General features: G+C 33.8%; 3 protein-coding genes across 4 annotated transcripts in view; 2 read left to right on the top strand and 1 right to left on the bottom strand.

Annotated features, from left to right (window-relative positions):
- Positions 1 to 697: 697 nt before the first annotated feature.
- Positions 698 to 15477, bottom strand: LOC105314029 (deleted in malignant brain tumors 1 protein-like). The gene is made up of 40 exons (XM_020000934.1): positions 15376 to 15477; positions 15200 to 15323; positions 14986 to 15153; positions 14749 to 14931; positions 13943 to 14125; positions 13738 to 13896; positions 13533 to 13688; positions 12994 to 13173; positions 12252 to 12425; positions 12049 to 12207; positions 11465 to 11623; positions 11203 to 11415; positions 10088 to 10255; positions 9593 to 9763; positions 9044 to 9205; positions 8820 to 8993; positions 8598 to 8765; positions 8375 to 8545; positions 8091 to 8249; positions 7839 to 8033; positions 7634 to 7792; positions 7357 to 7515; positions 7004 to 7162; positions 6777 to 6956; positions 6523 to 6693; positions 6309 to 6467; positions 5946 to 6107; positions 5720 to 5899; positions 5165 to 5314; positions 4955 to 5119; positions 3929 to 4096; positions 3672 to 3848; positions 3459 to 3626; positions 3118 to 3282; positions 2362 to 2514; positions 1727 to 1909; positions 1404 to 1559; positions 1196 to 1357; positions 989 to 1144; positions 698 to 927 (listed from the first exon to the last, which is right to left on the bottom strand). The coding sequence occupies exons 1-40, from the start codon at positions 15454 to 15456 to the stop codon at positions 698 to 700; spliced, it is 6669 nt and encodes a 2222-aa protein (XP_019856493.1). The 5' UTR covers positions 15457 to 15477.
- A 660-nt stretch (positions 15478 to 16137) lies between these two features.
- On the top strand, positions 16138 to 22406 carry LOC100632046 (uncharacterized). Its single transcript, XM_003389164.2, has 14 exons — positions 16138 to 16348; positions 17763 to 17887; positions 18136 to 18232; positions 18284 to 18397; positions 18613 to 18724; positions 18876 to 19053; positions 19452 to 19595; positions 19957 to 20302; positions 20718 to 21342; positions 21393 to 21511; positions 21579 to 21678; positions 21870 to 21986; positions 22081 to 22165; positions 22217 to 22406. Exons 1-14 carry the CDS (start codon positions 16177 to 16179, stop codon positions 22277 to 22279), a joined length of 2397 nt encoding a protein of 798 aa, XP_003389212.2. The 5' UTR covers positions 16138 to 16176; the 3' UTR covers positions 22280 to 22406.
- A 722-nt stretch (positions 22407 to 23128) lies between these two features.
- Positions 23129 to 27118, top strand: part of LOC100631920 (long-chain fatty acid transport protein 4-like) — a 12688-nt gene continuing 8698 nt past the window's right edge. The window contains exons 1-5 of one of the 2 annotated variants that reach the window (XM_020000938.1): positions 23129 to 23326; positions 24493 to 25040; positions 25240 to 25309; positions 25622 to 25823; positions 26270 to 27082. In XM_020000938.1, coding sequence (XP_019856497.1) covers positions 23157 to 23326; positions 24493 to 25040; positions 25240 to 25309; positions 25622 to 25823; positions 26270 to 27082 — 1803 coding nt within the window. In that variant the 5' untranslated portion in view covers positions 23129 to 23156. Of the gene's footprint in view, positions 23327 to 24492; positions 25041 to 25239; positions 25310 to 25621; positions 25824 to 26269; positions 27099 to 27118 lie in introns of both variants that reach the window. The other variant, XM_011407933.2, reaches the window with a different exon arrangement.

Raw genomic sequence — 27118 nt, 5'->3', positions numbered from 1 at the left:
ACATGTATAGCACATGATTAGCTGGTAGGGCTGAGGATATTATTCCCAAAAATGTCCCCATTATTCTATTCCCTTATTCCCAATAAATTTGCCTATTATTCCTATTATTATTCCCAAGTATTATAAAAATAAACAAAATAACTATACAAAATTTGTCTCATTTAATGCTCATTATACTGTAACATCATAAGGAAGCCTCGATTGAGTCTTGTAAAGCACACTCATGGGTATCTTTGAAGGTGTTAGACAAGATTTATTAAGCATTCAGCCACACCTACTGCACAGTTTTACAAATTTTGCCCTATTATTCCAGAATTATTCTTTATTCTTTAGACCACCTATTATTCTTTTTTTATTCTGGGAATAAAATCCTCAGGCCTATTAGCTGGTACATGGTATTGCAAATATAAAATCTGGTCATTATTTTTACACAGACAGCATGTCCTTGATCTTAAGCTACAAAAGCAACTTTAGTTTTATTTTGACTTTGTCATGATGACTGCATGATACAAAAGTCAAAGGATGGGTGGCTTCACCTTTACAAAAATTTAAATGATAAACATAGCTAAATGCTAGTTAAATTTTTAAAAATATAGAGCTTTGCGTTAAAAATAGTGACTATTATTTTAATTATTGCGCAAGATACTATTTTGATACACATATAAATCATGCAATCACACTCGAAGTAAATGTACAATTAGAAACTAAGATGATGAGCTGTGATGTTAGTACTTATTTTCTTACCTGATGGTTGATGTCCTAGCTGCTTACAAGCAATATTAGCATCAATAGTATTCCAGCCACTATGACATACTGATCCCCAAAATTTATTAAGACATATTTCAACATTTCCTTCAAGCTCATTGATTCCACCAACCAAGCGAACACTTCCGTCAGTGCATGTAGCATCAACACTCTCATTATTTCCTATAAAGAATAATCATTTTATAGGCCCTGAAAAGCATAAGCAGATGGACTGCAGACTAACTTTGACATATGAGAGGAGTATTTACACAATTTCCCTTTTTAGGTGCAGTATAGGAACAGTTTTGTACAGTCCTTTCATCACCAGTACAATTCAAGTCACTAATATAATAAATGCGAGTGTATCTATAATAAGAATATCTTGGTAGAATAATAGCTCCTACATAACATAAGTATTAACATTGTTATGCACTATACACGTATCTCTAACCATAAGGTATGTATCCTAATTGAGTACACACTGCAGCTGCATCAGAGAAGTCAAAGTCGTCATAACAGACTGAGCTCCATTCTCCATCAATACAAACTTCAACAGCTCCAATATTTTCAAAAGATGAACCATATAAACGTACCTCCCAGTCATTACATTTAGCTAGTGTAAAGTAAGAGCTAGTATTTACTTTTACTGAAAAGTTTACTTTGACAAGTAACAGCAGCATATCTATAAGGTCCATTAGAACACTGAATGGTAGATTTATAGCAATCCCATAGTGTCTCCCTGTTACCATAACAATTAAACTCAAAAGGAAGGAGAGGTAGTGGTGGGTAAGTCTCAACTATACTTCCAACTGCATCTACATGTATAACAACAATGAATGACTGAAATGAACAAAAAACATTATCATGAACAAAAATAGCTGCAATAATATTTCACACAGATTCCTAATTTCTAGTGAGTAAAATCAATTTTATTAACTACTTGAAGTTTTAAGGTAACTACCTAATAATTAAGTCAATTTACCTTGAGATGAGTAGCCCAATCCTTTGCAAATGGTATTTGGTGTGCTGTATCTATTATAGTTATCAGAACAGATTCCATACCATATTCTATTGTAACATATCTCTACACGTCCACTCAGTTCAGTACCACCAGCTAATCTTAATTCACCATCAGTGCAGTTAGTATAGTTGATTAGTGATATGCCTACACAAATATTTATAAACATAAGATAGACTAGCTATAGTGATAACTAGGTTGATAATTACCATTACAAAAACTAATATTGGGCATAAAATTTTAGAAATGCTGTAACCATAAATTAAAATTAGATCTTGAAGCTAATAGGGCATATTCTTGACCAGGAACTCACTAAATTTTTTCATTTAAAAACCATGTAATTGAAATTAAAGCTAGTATACTCCAATATCTAATATTACTTTATGCACGTGAATTTAAAAAGTCACCTGAAATATGCAATCATTTCCTTACACAAAGTACATGTATGCACCTTCTGTTTTAAACATGTGTTGAATTTGATCATGAAGAAATTGCAAAATTATCAGTGATTATAGCAATAGTAATTATAATTATTTCACAGTTATGTACATTGCAAGCCTTTTAAGACACAGTTGACTGAGTTTATTTTAGTAACTCACTGTTGCAAGACACTCCAGCATCACGGTTTGTAGGGCAAGTGGTGAGATTATTACTAGGACAGTCTTGTATATTTGATTCAGTACCAGTACAATTGATATCAATAATGTGGTAATAATGAAGGTTATCATTTAACGGTCCAACTGAAACAGATCCTATAGATATTGAAGATAAGCATAAGGAACAATGATATAATATAAATGATCAAGCAACCTGACCGTATATACACACACATAATTCGCGCATAAAAAAAGCTAAACATTTAAATGAGTGGAAAATTACTTATAAGTATTTTTACATGTGTATAATCATTCCTTCTTGTCAAAATTAATAATCAACTGCCAATTATAACAGGGAATTTTTGCTGAGTGCTAATTTGTGTTTGTTTTCTTGGCCAAAATTTTGACAGTTTAAATTGAAAAAAATTGGCTATCTATTTTGAAGAGTTCTAAGTCTCTCATTCATACTGTAGGTCTGGTTCCTTCTATTCTGATAACTTAGGTGGTAAGGAATTAATGTAAGCCTAAAAGTAGTATGCATATGTAATGATGAGTGGTGGATAGTGCTTAATGACTGTTTACTGATCTCCATCCCAGAAATAGAATCATTGGATCATTGGGTTTACAGTCTAACTGAAATACATGTAGTTTGTATGCATAAAGCAAAGCTCATTTTTTGAAAAGACTTCAGGCAACAATGTAGTGGGGATACTCTATGACCATTAATTATGAATATTGAATGGATTTATTTTCACATACCTATTGCACTGTATCCAAGTTGTCTACAGAAAACTTGTGCATCAGCATGATCAAAAAAATCATTACATATGGTACCCCAAGAGCTATCAGAGCATACTTCAACACGACCAACTGAAGTAGTAATACTTCCATATGGAATGATCCTAATATCACCATCTGTACAATCTAGAAAAATGTTGTGATTAAGGATTGCTGCTTAGCATACATAGGCCAAAATACAAAATACTGTACTAGAAAACTGCAGGATTACATTAAGACAAAATGCACATACATAAAAGTAATGAAAGTGAAACAATTCAGTGAATAAATCAAAATACTTCAATTACAGAATTTTAACTCACTGTGACACCTGACAGCTACAATATCAAGCACATCACAGGTTGAAGGTGGTGTGTAGTGAGTAACTGAACAATCTTCAATCCTTTCATCAGTTGAAGAGCAATACATATCAGCAACTAGTAATATTTCATTAGATGAATTAGGAAAGTTAGCAGAATATCTTGATCCTCCTACAAGTATAATAGAAGCTTAAATAATCTACCATAACTTTTTACTTTTAGAATATCCTGCATTATTACAAACTACTCCAGCATCATTGGTATTGAACCCATTGTCACACAGTGTTCCCCATACTCCATTAAGACACATTAAGACTTTTCCTTCATTACCAGTTTCACCTCCAACCAATTTGACATCATAATCAATGCAATTAGAATGAGTAACTTTAATATCTAAAATAATATAATTATTTTTGTAGTTAATACAGCAAGAAATGTCATTAAGACAATCACAAAAATGATCAGTAATTAACCTTGACAAATGACTGAAGCATCTTCAGTTGGGTGACAGTTAGAGCCAGTTGGAACCTCATTGCTGTATGAACAATTGAAAATAGACTCTTCATCTCCATTGCAGCTCATATTGAATATAATATGAGGAAGACGATATTCAGAGTAAAATGAAGTTTTGGCTATAGCACCTAAAATTTAATTAGAAACTCATTACGAAGATTAAGGTTGATCAAATAAAATTATTATTTTTAAAACTAATAAATAAGTAGAAGCAGGATTTCCTATAAGGCATGCTAAGGCCTTGTTCACACTAATTTTTTTTTGTTCATGAACAAAGTAAAAAATGTCAACATACACACTGTAACACTGCAATACAGCTAAAAGCATGCTTCATCAGTTGACAGAAACTACAATAGACATGTATATAGCTTTGGAGCAACTTTAAAAATTCGTAAAAATTTAATTTCAATCAGAATTAACTCAAAATTGCTACACAAATAAGAACATGCATATGCATCAAACAAAATTATGAGATGAAAAATTTTCTCCTAGCCATTTTTAGCAGTATAGGCACTTTAGCCAAGTTTTCAAGCAACTTTAAAAACTTGTAAAGAATTTAATTTGTCATGAATTGGCAAATTTGCTATGCAACATAAAACATGTATATGTATCAGACAAATTTATAAAAATGAAAAAGTCTTTCTTTTTGGCAAAATTGGCCCAAGACTCTGTACCTGTACAGATCCTGTACAAGGTTATTCAGAGGTTGTTAGCATAATATTGAAGCAATTTTAAGAATTTGTAAAAATTTAATTTTTATAGGAAAATTCTATACAGCACATGAACATGTTTATGCATATTAAAAATTATAAAAATGGAAAATTCTCTCATAGCAATTTTAAGCATTTTGTCAAATTTTAGAGCAATCAACTGACAAGAATATGCATGAGCACTATGTTAAAATCCTGTGGCAAAGCTGTAGCAAGAATATTACAAAGGATATTATTCAGAAGTTTTATGTTAGTAGTTAGTACTCATCAGCTTACCATAAGGTGAGAATCCTAATTGCTTACATATTACACTGGCATCACTATTATCCCAGTAGTCATCACAAATTGTTCCCCATGTATCTCCATTACATACTTCAACACGTCCAAATGAATTATATCTCCTATCACCTTGCAAACGAATGTCTCCCTCATTACAAGGAGCTATGGATCAATACATAATAATAATCATCAAATTACAATTGATACCTTGACAGATGACACCAGCATGATAAGAGTAAGAGCAGGATGCTGTATAATGACTACAATCCAATAGATTATTCTCATTTCCTGAACAATAAAAACTAGAGAAATGAACTGGGCCAGCACCTTTTCCAAATGAAGATGAAGTTCTTGCACCTTTAAAAATTCAATTATCAAAAGCTTTAAGTGTCACAACAAACTTTCAAGAAGCCTACCATATAGCCACAAAGTTTCGAGGCAATAAACTTTTGCGAATCAGGCCACAAGTCTTTTTTCGCGAATTAACTTTCGTGGTTCTTATTTTAAAGTACACGTGTTTATATGGAGATACAGATAATTTTTAGTTTTGCAGATACGGAAAATTTGCGAAAACAGTGAAAATTGTACCCTTGAAATTAAGCGGCTATACAGTATAATCTACATGTATTACTAATACTGTTCTTAATTTATGCAAGCACAGTTACATTTTAAGCTAGCCCTAGTAATCATAATTTTGTACAACTCAAATGCATAGCTAAAGTTACACAAGAAATTACGATAAAATTTTAAAGTGATACTGACCAGTTGCAGTGTATCCTAATTGTCTACAAGTGACCATAGCTTCATTTTGTCCCCAACGATAATTAGGACAGACATATCCCCAGGAGCCATCAGCACATATCTCAACTAGGCCTTCATTCTTTGCCTCTCCTTTGACTAATCTAATGACTCCATTGGTACAATTATCAGTTGTATTAGGTACTAGTGCAGCAATAATAATAAATTCAATGTATTAATAGTTTTATACCTTGACATTGTACATAAGCATCTTCATACCACTGACAGGAGTGTTGCTCAATATTGTTATAAGAACAGTTCAGTACTGTTGCTTCAGTTCCATTACAATTAAGATCAATAATATGGAATGAGGGACTGGTACCATAATAATTAATGACACGTGCAATGGCTCCTAAAAACAGCAAAAATCAGAATAATAAATTATTTTATGCAAAAGAATAGTTACAATTATTATCCCTGCATGTACATAAAACTTTCATTTAGTGTATGTAATGTTATGATTAAAGTAATAAAGTTACTATTAAAATACTAAAATTATTTCTCTATCATTATTGAGTTGAGCATACATTTGATAGCATTATTATTTTCATACCTTCTGAAGGAAATCCTAGTTGCCTGCAGACGACTCTGGCATCATTATTATGCCAATAATCATTGCATACACTGCCCCATGTACCATTAACACACACTTCAACACGTCCTTGCAAAGGATCCAATCCAGTTAATCTGATGCTACCATGTTGGCAATAAGCTAAAAGAACATTTTATAATTATTAGTGAACTTAATCACACCGTTCATAGCATACTTTGACATCTGACTGAAATGACACTATTACGATCTCGGTAATTTGCCCTCCAGGTGGTGTGTCGAATAGAGCAATTCATCAATGAATTTTTTGGAGTTGAACAGTAGACATATGTCAGTAAAACAGGACTTGATCCCTCACCAAAGTATGCATTATTTAATCTCCTAGCACCTATAATTATAACAGAAATAATGACATTCTTTATCAAACCAAATTGTTTCAGTATTAAAGTTACATCATTACTTTCTTAGTACCTGGTGCAGTATATCCTAACTGATTGCAAACAGTCTGAGCTTCATTAGAAGTTCCATAAAAGTATGTAATAGTCCCCCAAGCTTTGTTAATGCAAATTTCTACTCTTCCTTCATACTCAGTTGAGCCATTAAGCAATTTAATATCACCATCAGTACAATTTGAATAGGTAGAGCTATGAACTGAAAGTTAAAGTGAAACAGCAATCACAGCATAACACAATTCTTACCAGGACAAATGACATTAGCATCATTACTAGAAGGACAGGATAATGAACTGTTGAAAGGACATTCAAGAATATGTGTCTCGTTGCCAGAGCAGCTTACTCCACCAGCAAAATTAAATTTAGTTGAGATGGAATACCAATTAATAGGCACAGCAATGGCACCTTTAGAAAGGGAATATTTTTATACTTTAGGATCAGTGCTGAAGCAATGCATGACTATAATTATTTATTTACATAATGAACTCATTTTGTTTATATTACAATCATAAACTATAGTTTCATTAAATGTAAAAGTAATATTTACACTTGCATAAAAAGCCAATATTAGCATACAGTAATGACTGTTTTAAATTTACCATAAGGAGAGAATCCAAGCTGCTTGCATACCACACTTGCATCAGTATTGTCCCAAAAACTGTCTCTACAAATAGTGCCCCACACTCCTCCAAGACATACTTCAACACGTCCATAATAATGACTTCCAATCAGTTGAGTATCACCAGTAGTACAAGGCTCTATAAATTTTTAGTAAAGTAATAATAATAAATTCAATGACATTTAAAAATTTGATTGAATATAATAATATTCACATTAAAAAATTATTGTAGTACATGTACTTGCATTATTACTAACCAGCACATGTAATTTCAATGGTCCGATGACAATATTGTGGAGTTGAAAAATACAAATAGGAACGACAAGAACTAAGACTGGTCTCACTACCTCTACAACTAAACCTAATGAAAGCTGTAGGGTAGGCTTGTTGATAAAATACTTGTCTATATGTGTTTCCTAGTGATTAATAATGAGACTATGTATAAAATTCTATAATAAGTACCATATACTGTGTAACCAAGCTGACGACATACAACATCAGTGTTGCTACTAGGCCAATAATAATAATAATAGTTGTTTGTACAAACTCTTGTCCAAGCTCCATTCTTACAAATCAATACTATTCCACGATTGTCACTGTTTTCACTGAAAAGTTTAATGTCATTATCAGTACAATTTACTGGGGACGTAATAAAGCCTTTTAATTAAAAAAAATAACATTATTCACTAAATAGCACACAAAGCTAGCAATAACCTTGTTGACAAGACACTCCAAGTGCATAATATATGGAGCATGTTCCCTGAGTATCATAGTCACATTCATGAAGGTTACTCTCATTGCCATAACATTTCATATTGTAAAACTTAAATGGATACTTTCTGTCAGACCATTGTCCTCGAAAACTAGTAGCACCTAAAAAATCAGTAATTAAAATATCAGCATGATCAATCATTAAAGGTATTTTGTAACATCCTACCAAAACCTAAAACTAAATTAATATGTTAATGCTGTATGTACATAATTTTAGTGACAATTACCATATTTAGAGAAGCCAGCACTAAAGCAGGCAATACTAGCAAGTTCATTGTCTAGTAATGTACTACCAGAACCACACACTTTATTCCATGAGCCATTAATGCAAACACGCACATTACCAACATTAACAAGTGAAGTGCCAAACAAGTCAATGGATCCATCAGTACATAGAGCTAATTTTTATGAATAGTGAATAGAATAAGTTTTATTCTTGTTATATGTTACCTTCACAAATAACACCAGCTTCTTGATAATTATTACAGTAAGAATAGGATGGGAGCATATTCCAGGTACATTGTGAGAGGTTTGCTGAGTTGTACTGACATGACAAATAATAAATACTGAGTGGTGTCACCCCAATTCCGAAATGTGAATTAAGCACACGTCTACCTCCTATAATGCAAGAAATAATGTAAAAGAGCAGCAAATAATTAAGAATTACTACACCTTGATATCCTAACTGCTTGCATACAGTGTATGCATCGCTGTCATCCCAATAATAGTCACAGAATGATTGCCATACTCCATTAACACAATACTCTACCCTTCCTTCATATTTATTCTCTCCACCAGTTAATCTCAATTCATTAGTTGTGCAATCTGAATTGATTACATTTGGCACTGAAAGGAAAGAAAAGTAAACAAAATTATACTTGAATAATCTGTCTCACATTGACACACAACAGCAGCATCATCATAACTGCCACAAGAATAACTACTAAGACTATTCATTGGACAATCCCAAATAGATGATTCATTCCCAGTACAGTTGAGATCATTAATGTGTACATACCAAACACCTTCAGTGAAAGTATCTGTGAGGGCTGAGGCTCCTATACAATAATAATAAAAGTAAGCATAAAAATAAATAATAAATACCATACAGCTGGTTTCATTTGCTGTTTGCACTCTCCCAATGTATGCACACAAATTAAAACCATATTAATTTAGCACACTCTAATTGAAGGTGCATGTGATGCTGTGTATGCGTCAATTATTAGTCTGCATAAATTTTATAGCATGTATTTCCATCCGACAATAAAACCAGCTATATGGTAATAAACTCTGACACCATAGTTCATACCAAGAGTACATGAAAAGTTTCATGTACTCTTGTTCACACTAAATAAAGTTGATCATTAAATCACAAGAGGTGAAAATTAATTTTAATAAACTTATGATCATTCAGATAATGAAATTTTTGTTTTAATAAAACTCACCATAGGATGAATACCCTAACATTTTACAGACAACACTAGCATCCTGTTCATCCCAAAAGTGGTCACAAACTGTTCCCCAAGCATTGTTGATGCACACTTGAACTCGTCCATATCTTCTGAAGTAACTACCTGATTCACTGTACAAACGAACCGTACCATTGACACATGGAGCTATTATAAAACAAGTATAGTGTAAAATGAATGTCTGTAGTCCACACAGGCAATGTCAAGGTAAAAGGAAAATTAGATCTATGTCAATATAGCACTGACCCAAAATTTAAAAATTTACAAATTGTTGCTCAGCACATTTGACACATGGCAAAATTTTGCTACTTTTTTCCAATAATGAATAATAAAATTTATGCCAATATTTTAAAGAAAAGTTAATAGATACAAACTGTCCTTACACATGCATAAATTTTGTGTGGCTTTAGCTAATGTGCTATAAGAATTATGCACAACATAAAATCTAACTAAAATATGCAATACATGTACCTTCACATTTGACTCCAGCATCATAATTATGAGTACAAGATGTTGAGTGAATTGGTCTGTATGGACAAGAGAGGAGGTTTTGTTCATTTCCTTGGCAATCAACTTCTGACAAAAAAATGGGACCAGAACCCTGACCAAACTGACTAGCTCTATAATATGCTGTTGAACCTGAAAGTAATTGAAAAAAGGACAAAAAATTTTAAACTTGTAAGAAGTATTTTCTTTAAAAAGCAGTAGTGTCCAGGGGCCTATATAGCCTAAGCATTGAGTACAATCATACTCTTGGTAACTTACCATATTTTAAGTACATGGGATAGCTTTGTCATTGATGAAACAATGAAATTATTTCAAATTTATTAAGTTATAGAGATAAGCATGTTGTGGCAAACACATTCCTACTACTACTACGGTCTAGTCACATAATCAAGTTAAATTTGTTTAAGGGCATGATGAAATGGTTATGGAGAACTATAATGATGTGTACTGCAACTACAGGTAATGTGCATACCATGCAGTGGGCTATTTCGTGCAATAATCCAATACATTTTTAAAATGATTAATAATGAAAAGCACTTAAGTGTATACCCTTGCCACACAACCAATAGATTTATTTTTGATGATTGATGAAAGGTGTGGCTCGTATTTCTTGCCTATACGTCTACGTGTGGCAAGGATAAACATAAATATATGCTTGTATCATCATCAATGAAACTACAAAGAACTACCGGTATGCTTAAATGTATAACATGCTTGAAAAATTAGCTTCTTGTTATATGCATTAAAACAACAACTGCTAGGTACAAGTACTAAGTTCAAGGTATACAAATGTATAACATACAGACACACACAAAGAGTAGAAAAACAATTTATTATACACAACACAGCATACGATATAGCCCTAAATTTTTGCTGTGCATAAATTTTGGCATTTTCATTATGACAAACTAATTATTATTAATCATACATGGTAATACGTCATATAGCACCATGTGCTGACATAAAAATTATTTAGCAAATTTTTGAACAACAAAATATTAGAACAATATGGCAGTTGTGGCTCATAACTGTTAGACACTCATTAACTCTATACTAGCTCTGTTAATTGATATTCATACCTAGTTCCATGTGGCCCAATTGTGTACACACTACATTACTATCTGGTGTACTCCATCTATTATAATAGCTCCACCACCACCCCCTTCTACCATAACCGCAGATAGTCCCCCATACTTTATTGATACATATTTCAACTCGTCCTTCATATTCTGTTTGGCCACCTGCCAGTCTTATATCGCCATCAACACAATCGTCTTTTTGGATATCAACACCTATAATATTATAACAATATAGTGCACTAAATCAAAATAGGATGCTTACTTTGGCACACAACCGATGCATCATTATTGGTAAGGCAAGTGTGATGTCCTCCATTATATGAACAGTTCAAAATTTCAGCCTCAGTTCCAGTACAGTTTAAATCAATGATATGATGTGGCCATACTGAAGTGGAATAATATCCTGAGACAGCTATAGCTCCTGTAGTAAGTGAAAAAGCTAACTTGTGCTATAATTATGAACAGTAGAGATTTTTATATTTTTGCAGTATATGAGTTATTACTTTGTTTACTGTTATGCCACAACGTTGATTACAATAGGAATTAAATTTATCAAATAGATCAAGATTGTTTCAACCCTTCAATATAAGCCATAGATAGTAAATGACACGCTAGCATTGTTTACTATAAGCCATAGTAAAGGTGCTGACAAGCACATTCCTACCACACCTACTATCAGGTTTAAAATAAACTTTTACTAAAAATGTATTATTTGGTGAAGCCCTTAATCATGAGGTGAGTTTGTATGGGTGATTTGTCTAACTTTCTTAAAGTAAAAATAACCTAATCATTATGAGTGTGGCTAAGGGGCAGAGTATTATTATTTGGTAGAAATGACAAACCTACCATAAGGTGAATATCCTAACTGATTGCATATGACGCTAGCATCATTATTGTCCCAGAAATCACTGCAAACTGTTCCCCAGGTACCATTAACACACACTTCCACACGACCAGTAGACAAAGTTCCTCCCTGTAACCTTACAGCACTATGCTCACAGATAGCTACAAGTATTGTGATAGATTATGTTTATTAAAGAAAAACTTACGTTCACACTTTAACCCAATATCATAATAATGACTAGAACACTGTGAATTAACAACAGTAAACACGCTCCTTCGACATTCAATTAATGAATCTTCCGATCCAGCACAATACATGTATCCAAGAAAAACAGGACCAGTACCTTGACCATATTGACTACTGCCATACTGCACTCCACCTGTAATAACAGTATTCATTCATCATTCATGGAGTCTGCTTCTAAGAAATGACTAACTATTGGAGTAGTAGTATCAATTGCTAGTGTGTATAGGAACAGTAATAGGATAACACAGTATACACTCACACACACAGTGCTGCAAGACTATACTTATACACAAACAAGACTGAAAAGACTTTAAAAGAGGACTAATGCACAAATGTCCAAAAATGAATAATGGTGGACATAATTGTCCCATACTAGATTACATGCTACTAATAAAGTACTAACACTGAAGCAATTAATAATACAACAAACATATTAAATACCTTTCTACAAGTAAGGCAGGCATATTTGTTCCTTCAATGCACATTTGACTCTATAGTGATTAGTGAGTCCAAAGGTGCATCATGACATAATATGACATGACATGACAACATTTTCAGATAATGTAATAATGTAATAATACAATCATAAACATGTGTAATACACAGTACATAACATGAGTACTCCAAGCATCAATAAAATAATTATATTTCTACTGTATTACAATAAAATTTACATAGACTCAGTGTGAAAGGGCAATTACCTAATTCCTGGTGTCCCAGTTGCTTGCAAGCAACTCTTGTATCACTAGAGCCCCAACTCCGACTGCATACAGTACCCCACATCTCATTAATACACACTTCAAGCCTTCCTTCATTTCCAGTTGATCCACCAACCAAACGAATATCACCAGTTACACAGCTAACTGGTTCAACTGTTACATCTAATTATAAAGTAATAATAATATTAAAATAAAAATATCAATGGTCCTACACAGTCATAATTATTTTTTTATGATTATGCAAACTAAAAAGGCAAAAACAAATTTACAAATGATGTACAAAATAAACATAACAGCTGTTTATTGTGATTTTACAAAATCAATTTTTTGTAAGCAAGATCAAACCTAATTTAAATAATTCTTTTACATCATACTGCAGGATATACTGGCAAGGAAGACAATTAAGTTTCAGAAAAACATTAAATTAAAATTCACCAATTTATTGCAAATCATTAGCTGCCACCACAAAAAAATATCTCATTGCAACTAAATCCCGCTACATGATATATTGATGCTCTTACTTTGACAAATAACTGAGGCATCATGAGATGGTGAGCAAGACCCAGTTTGATTATGTGAACAATTCAGTATACTGGTCTCATTACCAGTACAGTTAGGATTAATTATTCCAACGGCCCAGACATACTCAGAATAATAACCAGAGGCAGGTACTGCACCTATAATAATAGTGTAATTCAATACAAAGTTTAAACTTATTAGCCATACCATAAAAAGAGTATCCAAGCTGATTACATACAACAGACGAATCTTTATAATTCCAGTGGTCACTACAAATTGTAGTCCATATTTCATTCACACATAACTCAACTCTTCCATGAGTATAGCTTCCACCTCTTAATCTTACAGTACCATTAGTACAATAAGCTGTTAATTTATTTTATAGAGAGATATATACTAGTACTTAACTTACGTTCACATATGACAGCAGCATCATAGCTATGTTGCTTACAAGTTGAAGCAGAGTTTGTTCCATAATAATTTTGATTACAGTCAATCAAAGATTGTTCCTGTCCTGAACAATAAAGATATCCCAAAAGTATTGGCCCATGACCATAGTTAAAACCATAAGTGGTAACACGACTATATTGGTAACCTACATCAATAAGCAATAGCATTAATAATACTCAGCTAAAAAATCTGAAGTGCTATAAAATTGGCAAATTGACTCTTTAACCAATGCATGCAAAATGCCACTATTGAGCCCTACTAAATTGAACACAAAATTTTTGTTAAATGGACCTCAATTCACCAAATTTACCAAAATTTTAGTTCACTAAATTTTTAAGCTATATAGACCCTATAGGGCACTAACTTCTAGAAGCAATTATAGATACCATATATGAGACACTATTCGTAATCTTCCGTATCCTTTTTGCATTCTTTAATGAAAAAATTTAAAAATTCTCCTGCTGGACGGCAAAACAAGGCAAAACCAATGGATAGGAGGCCAAAAGCAGCCTTTGTGAACAAGTGGCTTCAAGTGCAGTGAAGCTTTTTCTCAGGAGACATTCTGGGCTTTATTCTTCACTCTTACTGGCATTTATTGCCACTCAGGCAAGCTCTGGAAGCCACAAAGGCCTCATGTTCCTTGTTTTCCCATGTAACTACACTGTGTCTTGCTGTCCAAATCATGACTTTGGGTGGATACTATAATGCAATAGTTACTTGCAGAAATTAGTGCCCTATAGGGTCTATATACCATAATTAATGGCTAACCAATTGTTAGTGCTCCCATGTATCTACAAACAACTTTAGCATCAGTGCTGGACCAGCTAGTAGAACAAACTGTACCCCAAGCGCCATTCACACACACTTCAACTCTCCCTTGATACTCGTTAGAACCATTCACTAATCTCATTTGTCCATCAGTACAGTTACTATATGTAACTAAGTTTGAATCTAATAATAACCAAATAAAGCAATTTGTCCATTGTATTATATAGCATGTTATACCTTGACAATACGCATTAGCATCTCTTGTATTAGAGCAAGAATATTGGCCAATCAGTCCATTAAAGGGACAGTCCAGTATACTGCTCTCTTGGCCAGTACAGTTAAGGTCAATGATATTATGAGATGGGGTAGAGGATGATGTTTGTGTAACAGCAGGACCCAATGCACCTATATAATAACTAGAATTAGTAAATGCAAGGCGCGGAATAATTACCGTAAGGAGAATATCCTAGCTGCCTGCATATGACACTGGCATCGTTGTTATCCCAGTAATCACTACAAATACTACCCCAAGCACCATTGAGACAAACATCTACAGCACCGTATTGCTGGGATGACTAAAAGTATTTATATATTCACAAAGACTGCACAGGAGAGCTGTACACTTACTAAACGGACTGATCCATTAGTACACTGTTGCATAGAGTACCCGACAAGCAAAAGAAGCAAAATAAGCCTCATCATTTTCATTTGCAGCTTTTGCAAATGAGGGATGATAAACTCGAGCTCCGTAGATTACCGGCATTTTGTACCAATAGCATCACGTGATCAATTAGTAAGATTTATAACTATCAGTTAACTAACCTTCACTCTAAAAAAACTTGGTGCAACTTCGCACTCAAGCAGTGTAACTATGATGAATTATTTCAGATAGTTCATCATAATGTGGTGGTTATGAGAAATGCTGTATAGCTTGAAAATATTTGCTGGAATTAAATTTTGCTGTCTGCTGTTCATCATTTTTAAAATGCATAATTTAATTCTGCAGAGTATTATAGGTAATGGGTGTATCAACAGTTCATGCCTACACCAGCAAAATTAAATCCACATGCATTAAAAAATTTACAAAATTGCAAAATTCCACAATATAAGAAGCGTTTAGTCTACAGATAGGGTATTTGTTGTAATGTTATAGCAGGACAGGGAGGAGCACTTAAACAGTTGGTGGTAAAATAGGGAGCACTATATTACCTGCAACAGGATGGTGATTGGTGATAGATTGAGGTATGGTGGTTGTCCTCGTGGGTCCACATGTTTGTAGTATCCGGTATACATTTAATTCAATTTGCTCCGTTAAACCATAGATAATAGAGACTACGTATACTATACTATTACAAGCCAGACACCTCGTGGGTCCACATGTTTGTAGTATCCTGTCCCTCCTACTCCGTGGACTGGACTATAAGAAAAATGGCTACAAGGGTCTATGGCGAGGTTTACAAAGGTTTATCTTTGTGTCCCTCGTCTTCACCATCCAGTGAGGAATTGGAGAAGTTGATGTTACTAAGTAATGGTTTCCTTAATGAACTAATCGAGTTAGTGTATCGGAACAGAGTCAATGATGATGCTTTCCTTACAGATGGTAGGTGTGAACCGCCTCGGTGTGAACTTAAGGGCAGTAGAGTCAATTGGTGTTAAGTCCATGGGTACATTGACATTTTGTGTTGGGTGCATGGGTATGGGACTTGGAGGCAGACCAAATTAACAAGTGTTGGGACTTAGGATTCAAATTAAATAGTTGGGCAGTGCTGGTTTGATTATTTACATCAGTTGTAGCTCCTGATATTTGACACAGCATGCAAGCATTGCCAAGCAATTAGTTGCCAAAATTCTCATGTGCATAGTCTCTTGAAGGTGTGTGACTAGACTACTGTAATCAGTCATTTGAACAATGCACATGTATGTTAGAATATGCCATGAGCATATTTGCTAAACTAAGTGGTGCTTACATTTGTTGCTATTACTCTAGCCAAATCCAATGAATGAATACTTCCATGTAAACAGTGTCTTAACTCTTACACATAACTAAATGTATCTCTTTTATCCGAAAAAGAAGTCCCTTTTTTGTGTACATGCTGTGGTATGAGATCACACAATCTATCAAAATTGTAATTTGAATGTTGCACCTCAATTATGACGTGTCTTAATATTGGTTCATTAACTATGTACCAAACCAAATTTACAACACGTGAAATAATATAGCTACATTATGTATCAGTATTTTTGTTGCAGTTATTTTATAATGTTGAAAATAGCATTATTAATTTGAATTGTTAGCTTTAGCCAGTACGCATACATTTTTGCCATTCCCACTTATTTTCAATCATGGTTGTTGACTGGGAAGTCTATATTGGTTTATGCCTAATTATTATTATCTGTAGTTAAGAGTCAGCGCTCTTTAAAAAAATTAAAATTAATGTTCATGAATCAAAGCTATATGACGTTAAGCTTAAAACTTTGTTTGGATAATTATTGGAAACAGAAATAGTGCATCTTGATACAGTTTTTTTGTCAAGTGGATTGTCAAGTCGCTCAAAAATCACAATAAAAGAATTCTCGATTTAAAAATGTTTTTCTGGTACATATGCATGTTTTATGTTTTTTAGAAAATTTGAGCTAATTCTGATCAAAATTGGATTTTTTATGAATTTTTAAAGTTGTTAAAAAATCAGGCCAACCAAAAAAAGACTTATACCTCTGGTCAAATTTTGTCAAAACTGGCTAAGAGAAAATTCTCTATTTTATAAAGTTTTTCTAGGATATGTACACGTTTTTATGTTGTGTAGCTTGTTGAGTTGATTCCAATCAAAATTGGCTTTTTATAACTTTCTGAAGATGCTCCAAATGCCATGTAGGTCACTTAGCATACTTTGTGGGAAACCATGATTGGAAAATAAAATAAAAGAAATTGAAGACAGCTAAAATTAATTAGTTAGTTATTGTAACTAACTAAAGGAGTCAGGACGCATTAGTAATATACATTATCTATTTTTTAGTTTTAACAGAGAAAAGAAGTCATTGGGGATTAATTGTTTCAGAGGTTAACATTCCTTCTATTTTGTCAAAGCACTCTAGTCCATTTGCTGATAGAGTGAGCAGCCAGCTCTCTTGTCTTAATCAGGTATTGATAGTTTTTAGTATGGGAACAAATCTTACAATTTCTTTAATTTATTGAGCTTTATTATTTATTGTAGGTGTTTGTTTGACTTTTGTTGCATTTTATATTTATAATTGTTGTTTATTTTTCTATTTATGATCTATTTTATTTTCTTTTATATTTTAAAACTGTTTACCCTTTGTATTATTGATATTGCGTAAAATTTTGTGATTGCTCTTTCCCATTCCTTTGCTCCCTCTTATTCGTCATAGGCTATATGTGAAGAGCATTGGGATGGTGCTAAAATCCTATTTGAGTGTAAGTGTTTTCAAGCCATGATCAGAGCATTACTGGATACATGGAGGCCAGGTAATTTAAAATGTATGATTCTGTTTCTGTTCACTCATAGTTTATCATTAGGTTTAGATATGAGTGACAGGGTATTAGTTTATAGTGATACTGATGATACTGCAGGACTTGATTGCACAACTGACATTGAGAAGGACAGTTTATATAATGATGGAAACCTTAAAGGTTTGTTAAGTGTTATGTATTGTTGAATAATAATTATTTGCTCTTTTTGTGGAGCCTGTAGTCGTCATTCTTTTATCATTGACTTCAATTAAAATGATTTACATGTACCATTCTTCTCTTTGCTTTTCTCTTGTCCTTTAGCTTTCCTCTTTCTATGTGTATTCTTTTTATTTCTTAACTTTTTCTTTTAACTTATTTTTTCTTTTTATTTATAGTCAATATTAATTTCTCTATGCACTCAAGATTACAGTATGCTCATTTATTAAAGACTAAAGAAAATTTTGATGTCATATTCCTTATCAATAATCAAACCATTAAAGCTCACAGGTACAACATGTATTTGATTTAATTTTCAATTGATCAGTTTTCAATTAGTTTGTTGTACACTAGGCTGTATGTAGCACATAACCACCAATTTATATGTTGCTTTTGTGTGTGTTGTACATTATTCCTTGAATTATTTAATTTTTGTTTATAGGATCATATTAGCTGCACAGTCGAATTATTTTGATAGATTGTTATTTGGTGAAATGAGTGAGGGATCATCCAGTAGCACTGTTCCGATTGTATTAAAAGATGTTAGAGTTTCAAGCTTTCAACTTTTGATGTGTTTCGCTTATACAGGGTTTGTTGAACTAAAGTCTGCTCAGTTAGAGGTAATTAGCTAAGTTAGACTATGATATGTGTATCATAATAATTATTATAATGTACTATGGACTTTGTGTTTAATCAAGTAAATACACCAGACTGTTTAGATATCTGACCACTGTGCATGCACAACACTACAGTCTACAGGGTTACTTTATAATGTGACTATGCTGTATATGCTGTATTATACCTTTGCGACAGTTGTCACACTGTACGATATAATTATTTCAAGTTTTAGATAGTGGAAATGTACATGTACATGTACCTATGTGACAAATGTAATGTGAATATGAATGCATGTAATGTATACTGTATCTCTATTGACTTGTAAGTGCTAGACAATGGTCCCATACCTCCCATTATACAGTACAATGCTAAATAGCCTGTTCTTTGATATCATGTTTAGGGTGTGCTGGAGCTGTTAGAGGTTGCTGACAGGTTTTGCTTTGTTAAACTGAAAGATGCTCTCTCGAAGAAACTGACTTCAGTCATTACTGTGAGCTCAGTCCTTCCTATCTTTGTTACTGCAGACCACTTGAGTTTAAATGAGGTACTGTCGCTGTGTGTGTGTGTGTTGGTGTGGGTGTGTGTATGCACTGTAAAGTATAAACAAGATGAACTTGAGGGAATTGAGATTTTTGGAGTATAAGTGTAGCATCGACTATTCATGGTTATTTATACAAAACTTTACTCAAACTTTTGAACGTAATAGTAATAATCTAGATATTGATTGATTACTTGGAAAATACATACCCCATAGTCTGTTATATTAGCCCATTGCTTATAGATTTCTATATATGGTATCAAATTTTAGAACCAGTGTAATAAATTATCCTAGACTATAATGTAGATAGTTTATCGTTTTTTGTATTTTGATTGAGAGAGAACAGGTTTAATACTTTATTTTTTAGCTCTGTCAATCATGCTTACGTTTTGCTGATCGTCATGCTGTTGAGGTACTGAAGGAAGAGACTATATTTTCATTACCACAAGACACTCTGATATCTTTATTATTACGCGATTCATTTGCAGCCAATGAATTAGAAATATACAACTGCATTAAGACTTGGATGACTCACAACTCAGTATCGTCTTGCCCTCCATTACTCAAGTGTGTTCGTCTGTCTGAGATACCAGCAGCTCAATTGTTAGACCTAGCTACTCCTCACGGTCAGTTTACTGAGAGCCAAGTGATTGTTGCTCTGAGGGTACAAATGAAGAAATTAGTGGGAGAGTCCAGGCCAAGAGGGCGTTGTGGTAGGTTGATATTTGTGGTACAAAATGTATATTGTACAAGATGATTTATTGGCGAGGAATTAATATTGGTGATTGGCAGTTCTATGAAGAAATCGCCAATATAAAATCTGCCATTTTGTTTCAATCTGAGCATGCTCAATGGCACGTGGCACAAAATAGCCAATATAAAACCCACCAATTCCTTTCCACAGGCAAATCCGCCAAATATTACTCCCGCCAATAAATCATCTTGTACAGTAATCTATTGCACATGGTAATCCCCTTCATTATGACCCTTCGGGTCACTAAAAGTAGTAATGCTCTATTTTTAAATTATATTTTAATGCACAAGAGTTAAAAAAATAGTACCATTTTTATCACAGTGGTAGTAATCAGAATACATGTGATAAATCTAATGTGTCTCTTTTTATATTAGAGTTTGGAAAGAATTTATTTGACCTTAAAGATTCAGCGAAAATTAAAGATTCTATTTCATGGAAAGAAGTTTCTGACGATGCAGTCCATAACCAGGCACCACCTACTGGCAGGCTTGGAGTCCAGCAAGGATTTGTAGTACCTCAAGGATATGTAGCACCACAAGGATTTGGACTACATCATGCAATGTTTGGAACACAGCCAGGACTGAGAGGTGGTAATCATTGGCATCAAACTGGTCGTTTACCTCAAGGCCCAATGTATGCGAGTGGAAATAGCTTGTTAACTTATGTGGGGACACCGGAAAGTCCACTTAATAAAGTTATAGTGTTTGGTGATCGTAAACACTTAAAATGTGCCCCTCTGTTTGGCAATGACTCTTTGTCTGAACCTTTCTCCTCTTCCTCGTCCTCTCGACTAGTCTTCACTGTGGTTCTGGATGATCTGTATCTCATTAATTTCTTATCGTTTGTGTATCATCCTGAAGAGGATACACATGATCCAGTCTCATATGTTGTTGAAATATCTAGTAGTGGCTCAAAGAATGATTGGTTGCAACTAATGGATTATTCTGAATTTCCTTGCTATGGAAAGCAAGAACTTAGATTTCCCAAGCAGGCCATCAGGTATGGTGCAATGTTATGCTATTATACTTTTTATTGCTTGTACAATGTAGGTATATCAGGCTGTCATCAGCATCAGTGTCTCAGTCTCAAGTTGCCATTAGGCTACTCTCTTGCAGTTTAGAGGAAACACACACAGTCCCTACCAAATATTGCAATAATGGATTAATGGGTAGGAAAGAGAGAGGGTTGATTTAAGAGGTGACATCGAGAGAGAAATTTATTATTTATGCATATAGGACCACTATCTTATGTCAGTCCTGTTGCTCTGGAAGCTAGCAAGTCAGATAAAGAGATAGTGTGGCACTTTAGAACTCCATTGGTCATTACCACTGCTAAGTATGTTCATGATGCACAAATGGAAGCTCATTGTGTGATTGTCTATAATATCCTCTTGTGCTAGATAAATTGTGTGGGTAATAATTATCATTCTGATATTTTCGAATCAGCTTGGACTGTGTAATAATTTTTAATGAATTAATTTCAAACAGTGATTGATGTAGCATTAATTAATTTTTGGCATTATTTAGGTTTGTGTTTGAAAGAGGAGCAAGTCACGCAATAGAGCAATCAGTGATTGTACTGGTAAAGTGGGGAGTAAATGAGACTATGAAAGAAAAGAAAATTGAATGCTCATATTCAGAAAAGTAGACCCAATTGATTATTTTTGTGGTTCACCACTTAGGCTAGAATTATTTACTGGTTGCTATTTTTGTTGTGAATTCAATGATCTTTTTTTAGGAATTATTATGAATTTTTATTTGAGTTTGGTGAAGAAGAAGCAATAACTCTAGTTTCTGCTGCTCTTGTTCAGTCGGAAGATGTTGTAAGTTAATATTCAATTATTACTGAGGATTAAAATCATTTTGAAATTTAGGCTACAGCTGTAACTTTTAAAAATCTTCAAGTCATGAATAAATTTAATGGCTTTAATCATTGATTATGTAGACCAGAAATTATATCAATAACATTATATTGTAAAACTTTTAACCAATTATTTGATGAGTGAATAATTTAAACAATTTTTGTTGATTTATAATCGCATTATTTATTTCAAGTGTAAGATATGAAATTTTCAGTTCACCAAGGGGGAACTTGGGTATTAGAAAGTACTATCTAGATTTTACTAATGTATGCAAGATAGAATTTTATATAAAATAGTAGATTTGCAAATAGGCCTAAGCGCTTTACTGTAATACTTAAACCGTTTTTAGTACAACAATTATATTTATGAGTAACAATAGCTACATTGTGCCATTTAGTCAGATTATTTCATTCCTCTAAGTAATTTTTCTGGAACATAGTGAAAGACTTTATCCATTGCCATTGAATGCTCATTAAGCCACTGTCTGTAATTGTGATCCTGCATTAATCACATAATCAATAATCATAACAATGACAATAAACAAAATTGCTAAAAGGACACAACTTAAAACAATGGCTCAAGTTTACTTTAGATTGTAATAGTGACATGACTTAAAACTAGAGACTTCTAATTTATTTGTGTACTGTACATATACTTATTATGGATGCTTCCAAAAGTTGAATGTACTCCTTCAGACCAATTTTTATGTCAAGCTTTACTTACAATAAAAAAATAATAAAGTTATAAAAGCACAGCTTGGTCTTCATCTAGTCTGGCCCAGCCCCTCATCTAGATCTGTTACAGATTTTCTGTTGGCATATATTCATAAATCATCTGTACTGTAAATGCTGGTGCAGGTAAGAATGGCTGATTATGGCTACATGTACTAGTATAATATCAGAACTTATTTTTGTTAATTAATGTGCTAAGGGTGTGGCCAAATAGTTCAATCATGGAAGGAAAATATGCGATTTTTCTCTCTTGTTTAGTTGGGCTTGGATTGTATTTTGGTTTGAAGAGGTCGCTATGGGAGGCAGGACTAGCCTCTTTAATTGGGTTCCTTGGACTAGGAGGACTGAAACCAACACTGCTGACTCTTAAAACACTGCCAAGGGATTTCAGGTATTAATGCATGTAATGGTATTATGCATAGAAGAATTATATAATAAGGGTATCATCAAAATTTTTAATCTTTTACTTATTTAGTCAGACAGAACAAATTTTGCATTTTGAATGTTTCTTGATCTCAATAATTTTATTTTGTGAGAGTCACATTGTGGCTAGTCTAGCAGCACCAGGCCACGCCGTCTATGCCAGGCACAGAGGTTGTGGTCTTGTAGCGTGAGACTACCTCATAACTAGTACATCACCCACCAGTCTAACCACACACCTGACTACTAGTGACTACTAATTGGGATTGTTAGGCTCCTATCCAGCCCTGATTAGACTACATGTACCTTAAGGAGACAATTGTTTGTGGGTACCGTACGTATATCCTCAAATAAAAGCTAGGTTAGCAATAAAATGGAACTATAAATATGCAAATCTAGCATTAACATAGCATATATATCTTGCAGACACACTTCCTTAATCTTCCTGAAATCGTTTGCATGAGTCCCTGGTTTGAATCCTGGGCTCAAGTTTTATTATACTTTTTAAATTTCTTTGAGGTTCATGTGTCATTTTAAGTAATAGACACCCGGGCTTTTATTTGAGGAAATATGGTATTTAATTTAGCAAATTTTAGTGATATTTTAAAAATTGATAAATAATTCCATGCTAGTTTTAATTTCTTAATAGTAAAATAATCAAACCGCTAAATTAAATACTAACCAAATGTAAAAGTCATGAAAATCACTAAAATAAATACACGCTAATAATTGTCTCCTTAAGGTAACCTCACTGTCCATACATTATTGGGACAAAAGTTGTAGTCTGGCTCCTCCCCTTTGTTACATGGTAGGTCTTGGTGCAATGAAAAAGTGGGGTCATGCAGACTAGGACATCTGAGTAGATGAAATTATTTTTTCTGATACACATGCTTTATACTTACATGTACATGTATGTTGCATAGAAATTTTAAGCTCATTCCAATCAAACTTGGATTTTTAAAGCTGCTCCAAAAGCCATGTACTATTGTACATGTAGCACTTTTCAGCTCATGAAGCATGCTGTTTAGCTCACTTAGCATGTTTTGTGGGGAACCGTCATAGTAAAATAGCAATACAAGGGAATTTAGGTTGATAATAAATTATGTATTGTATAGTTTGATACGCATTGTTTCTTAGGTTTATTTTTAAACTGATAAAGCTACTCTCCATCGTTAAGTCTCATCGTGCCAAGAGAGAGACTATATATAGTTTATTCTGCAGTTCTGTATCACGTCATCCTAAGAAGGCAGCAATAATCTTTGAGGATCAAACTTGGACCTTTGAAGATGTTGATCGATACTCTAACAAGATTGGGAACATGTTTTGCTCAATGGGTTTCAGTCGTGGTGACAAGGTAGCAATCTATATGATAAATTGTCCAGAATACACTTGCATATTCCTTGGATTGTCTAAGATAGGCGTAGAGGTTCCACTGATTAACTACAATTTGACAGAACAGTCACTGCTCCACTGTATTGAGGTTACTGATATCAAAGGATTCATATATGAGGAGTCACTGGAGTCATCAGTGTCATGGCTGTATCAAAGAATGAGTGAGAACATGAAGAACAATACTTTCTGTATTAGAGGAGAGAAGACTAGTAGCATAGGACGCCATCTTGAATCAGAAATGAAGGACTTCCCAGATACTGCCCCTCCTCCACTTGTTGAGGCTAAATCAGACGGTAACTTGGAAAGAGAGTTAGAGTGAGAGAGGAAGAAATTGAAGGAAGTGAGGGGAGGGAAAGGGAGAGAGAAAGATTGACAGATAAAGTATCTTGTAATAACATTTGTACATACACTGTACATGTAGTCTAGACTTTGTGATAAGATATAAATGAGATAATGGATGGGCAAACATTAATAACGTTTTCTTAATCTTAGATTGGTGCTGTTATATTTACACATCTGGTACTACTGGTCTCCCTAAAGCTGTACCTATCAGGCACACTAGGTAATGATCATAAAATTATTGTGAATTCTTAAATCAGTCAGCTTTTCAAAACTATTCTAGCATACATACATGAACATGTAAATACCGTATAGCGCTTTATTTTGGCGATTTTGCTGTAAAATTCTAATTGGTGGTTTTCAATTTGGCGAGTTTTGTGTACACGTACAATACTGAGCATGATTGGCGGTTTTAATATTGGTGATTCTGCTTGCAAACCGCCAATCGCCAAAATAAAACCCCACCAAATTAAAGCGCTATACGGTAATATAGCAGTCTTACTTTCTAAGTTCTTTTAATGCAATTATTTTGTAGATATTTTGGCACTGCTATACTATTGGATTTCATGTCTGATCTTCGTCCTGATGATGTAGTGTATGTTAACCTGCCACTTTATCACACTGCCGGTGGTACTATTGGTCTGGGACAAATGATTGTTAATGGGAAAACTGTTGTATTAACTCGCAAGTTCTCTGCTCGTCAGTTTTGGAAAGACTGTATAAAGCACAAGTGCACAGTAAGTGGTGATTCTCTTTGACTAGTGCTGATACTATAAATAAGAGTGAGACCATTGATTATGTTTGTGGTTCAGTTGCATTTTGCACTTTAAGTGTTGGGACTGGAAGTATTGTAAATGTATGCAAGTGTAGGATACATGTATTTCAACTCTTGCATTTGCACCACACAGGACTTATGAGTTTTAACGAAGACTATGCTTTGAGGTATTACAGTGTAGATTACTCAAGTATTCAGAATTAAAAAGAAAAACTGTCATTGTAAAATCAAGAAGTTAGGCTGACTATCATCAGTGGTGCTACTAAAAAGGTCAAATTCTTTCCTGTGTAAACCAACTGGGAGTATGCTTGTTGCCCACAACTGATAATAAAAACTGAGTCATTTCTAATCAATTATTGTTACCAATAATTCATTTCTAACCCATTATTGTTACCATTATTTGCATAGGCTGTGTTGTACATTGGAGAGTCTTGTCGTTATGCTCTTGCAGTACCTCCTGACCCTGCTACTGATACAGCTCACTCTGTGAGGGTTGCCATTGGTAATGGACTAAGACGTGATGTGTGGCTACAGTTCCAGGAGAGGTTTAAAGTCCCAAAAATTGTAGAGTTCTATGGATCAACTGAGGGTAACAGTGCATTTATCAACACTCATGGAAAATTGGGAGCTATTGGATTCAAACCAAATCTATTGGGCTTTATGTTTCCAGTGTATTTGATAAAAGCAGATCCAACAACAGGAGAACCAATACGGAATAGTAAAGGACATTGTACTTTAGTATCAGTTGGTGAACCAGGACTACTAATTAATCTCATCAAGCAAAAGGATATATTCCGTAGATTTGATGGCTACACTAGTCTTGAAGCTACCAATAAAAAGATATTGCGTAATGTATTTAAAGATGGTGACTCTTACTTCAATACTGGTGACATGTTGATAATGGATGATGAAGGATATCTTTATTTTAATGACAGAGCTGGTGACACGTTTCGATGGAAAGGAGAGAATGTATCGACTACTGAAGTGGAGAACATCATTGGTTCAATCCTTAAACTAACTGATGTCATTGTGTTTGGCGTTGAAATACCTAACTGTGAAGGTAGAGCTGGAATGGCAGTTATTTTGAGCTCCGATAAAGAAGTTGATGTGCTTCAATTGGCTGGAAAGCTGTCTTCTCTCCTTCCTTCTTATGCTGTACCATTGTTCCTTCGTTTTGTCGACAGTGTTGATCTGACTGGTACGTTTAAATTTCAAAAGACACGATATCGTAAAGAAGGATACAATCTAATAGCAACT

This window comes from Amphimedon queenslandica, unplaced genomic scaffold (genome assembly GCF_000090795.2).
Source record: "Amphimedon queenslandica unplaced genomic scaffold, v1.1 AMPQUscaffold_13136, whole genome shotgun sequence".
Taxonomy (NCBI): Eukaryota; Metazoa; Porifera; class Demospongiae; order Haplosclerida; family Niphatidae; genus Amphimedon; species Amphimedon queenslandica.
This window is presented reverse-complemented; position numbering and strand designations above follow the sequence as displayed.

What these genes read in the sequence shown, in the direction of transcription:
- LOC105314029 (XM_020000934.1), bottom strand. Translation starts at nt 15,456, where the DNA reads ATGAAAATGATGAGGCTTATTTTGCTTCTTTTGCTTGTCGGGTACTCT. An exon ending in GTTAGGATATTCACCTTATG is followed by an intron (nt 11,624 to 12,048) that starts GTAGGTTTGTCA and finishes CACTTACTACAG; the next exon opens with GAGCTATAGCTGTCTCAGGA. An exon ending in TGTAGCTGTCAGGTGTCACA is followed by an intron (nt 3,283 to 3,458) that starts GTGAGTTAAAAT and finishes ACATTTTTCTAG; the next exon opens with ATTGTACAGATGGTGATATT.
- LOC100632046 (XM_003389164.2), top strand. Translation starts at nt 16,177, where the DNA reads ATGGCTACAAGGGTCTATGGCGAGGTTTACAAAGGTTTATCTTTGTGT. An exon ending in AGCTCTCTTGTCTTAATCAG is followed by an intron (nt 17,888 to 18,135) that starts GTATTGATAGTT and finishes TATTCGTCATAG; the next exon opens with GCTATATGTGAAGAGCATTG. An exon ending in CAGGCCAAGAGGGCGTTGTG is followed by an intron (nt 20,303 to 20,717) that starts GTAGGTTGATAT and finishes TTTTTATATTAG; the next exon opens with AGTTTGGAAAGAATTTATTT.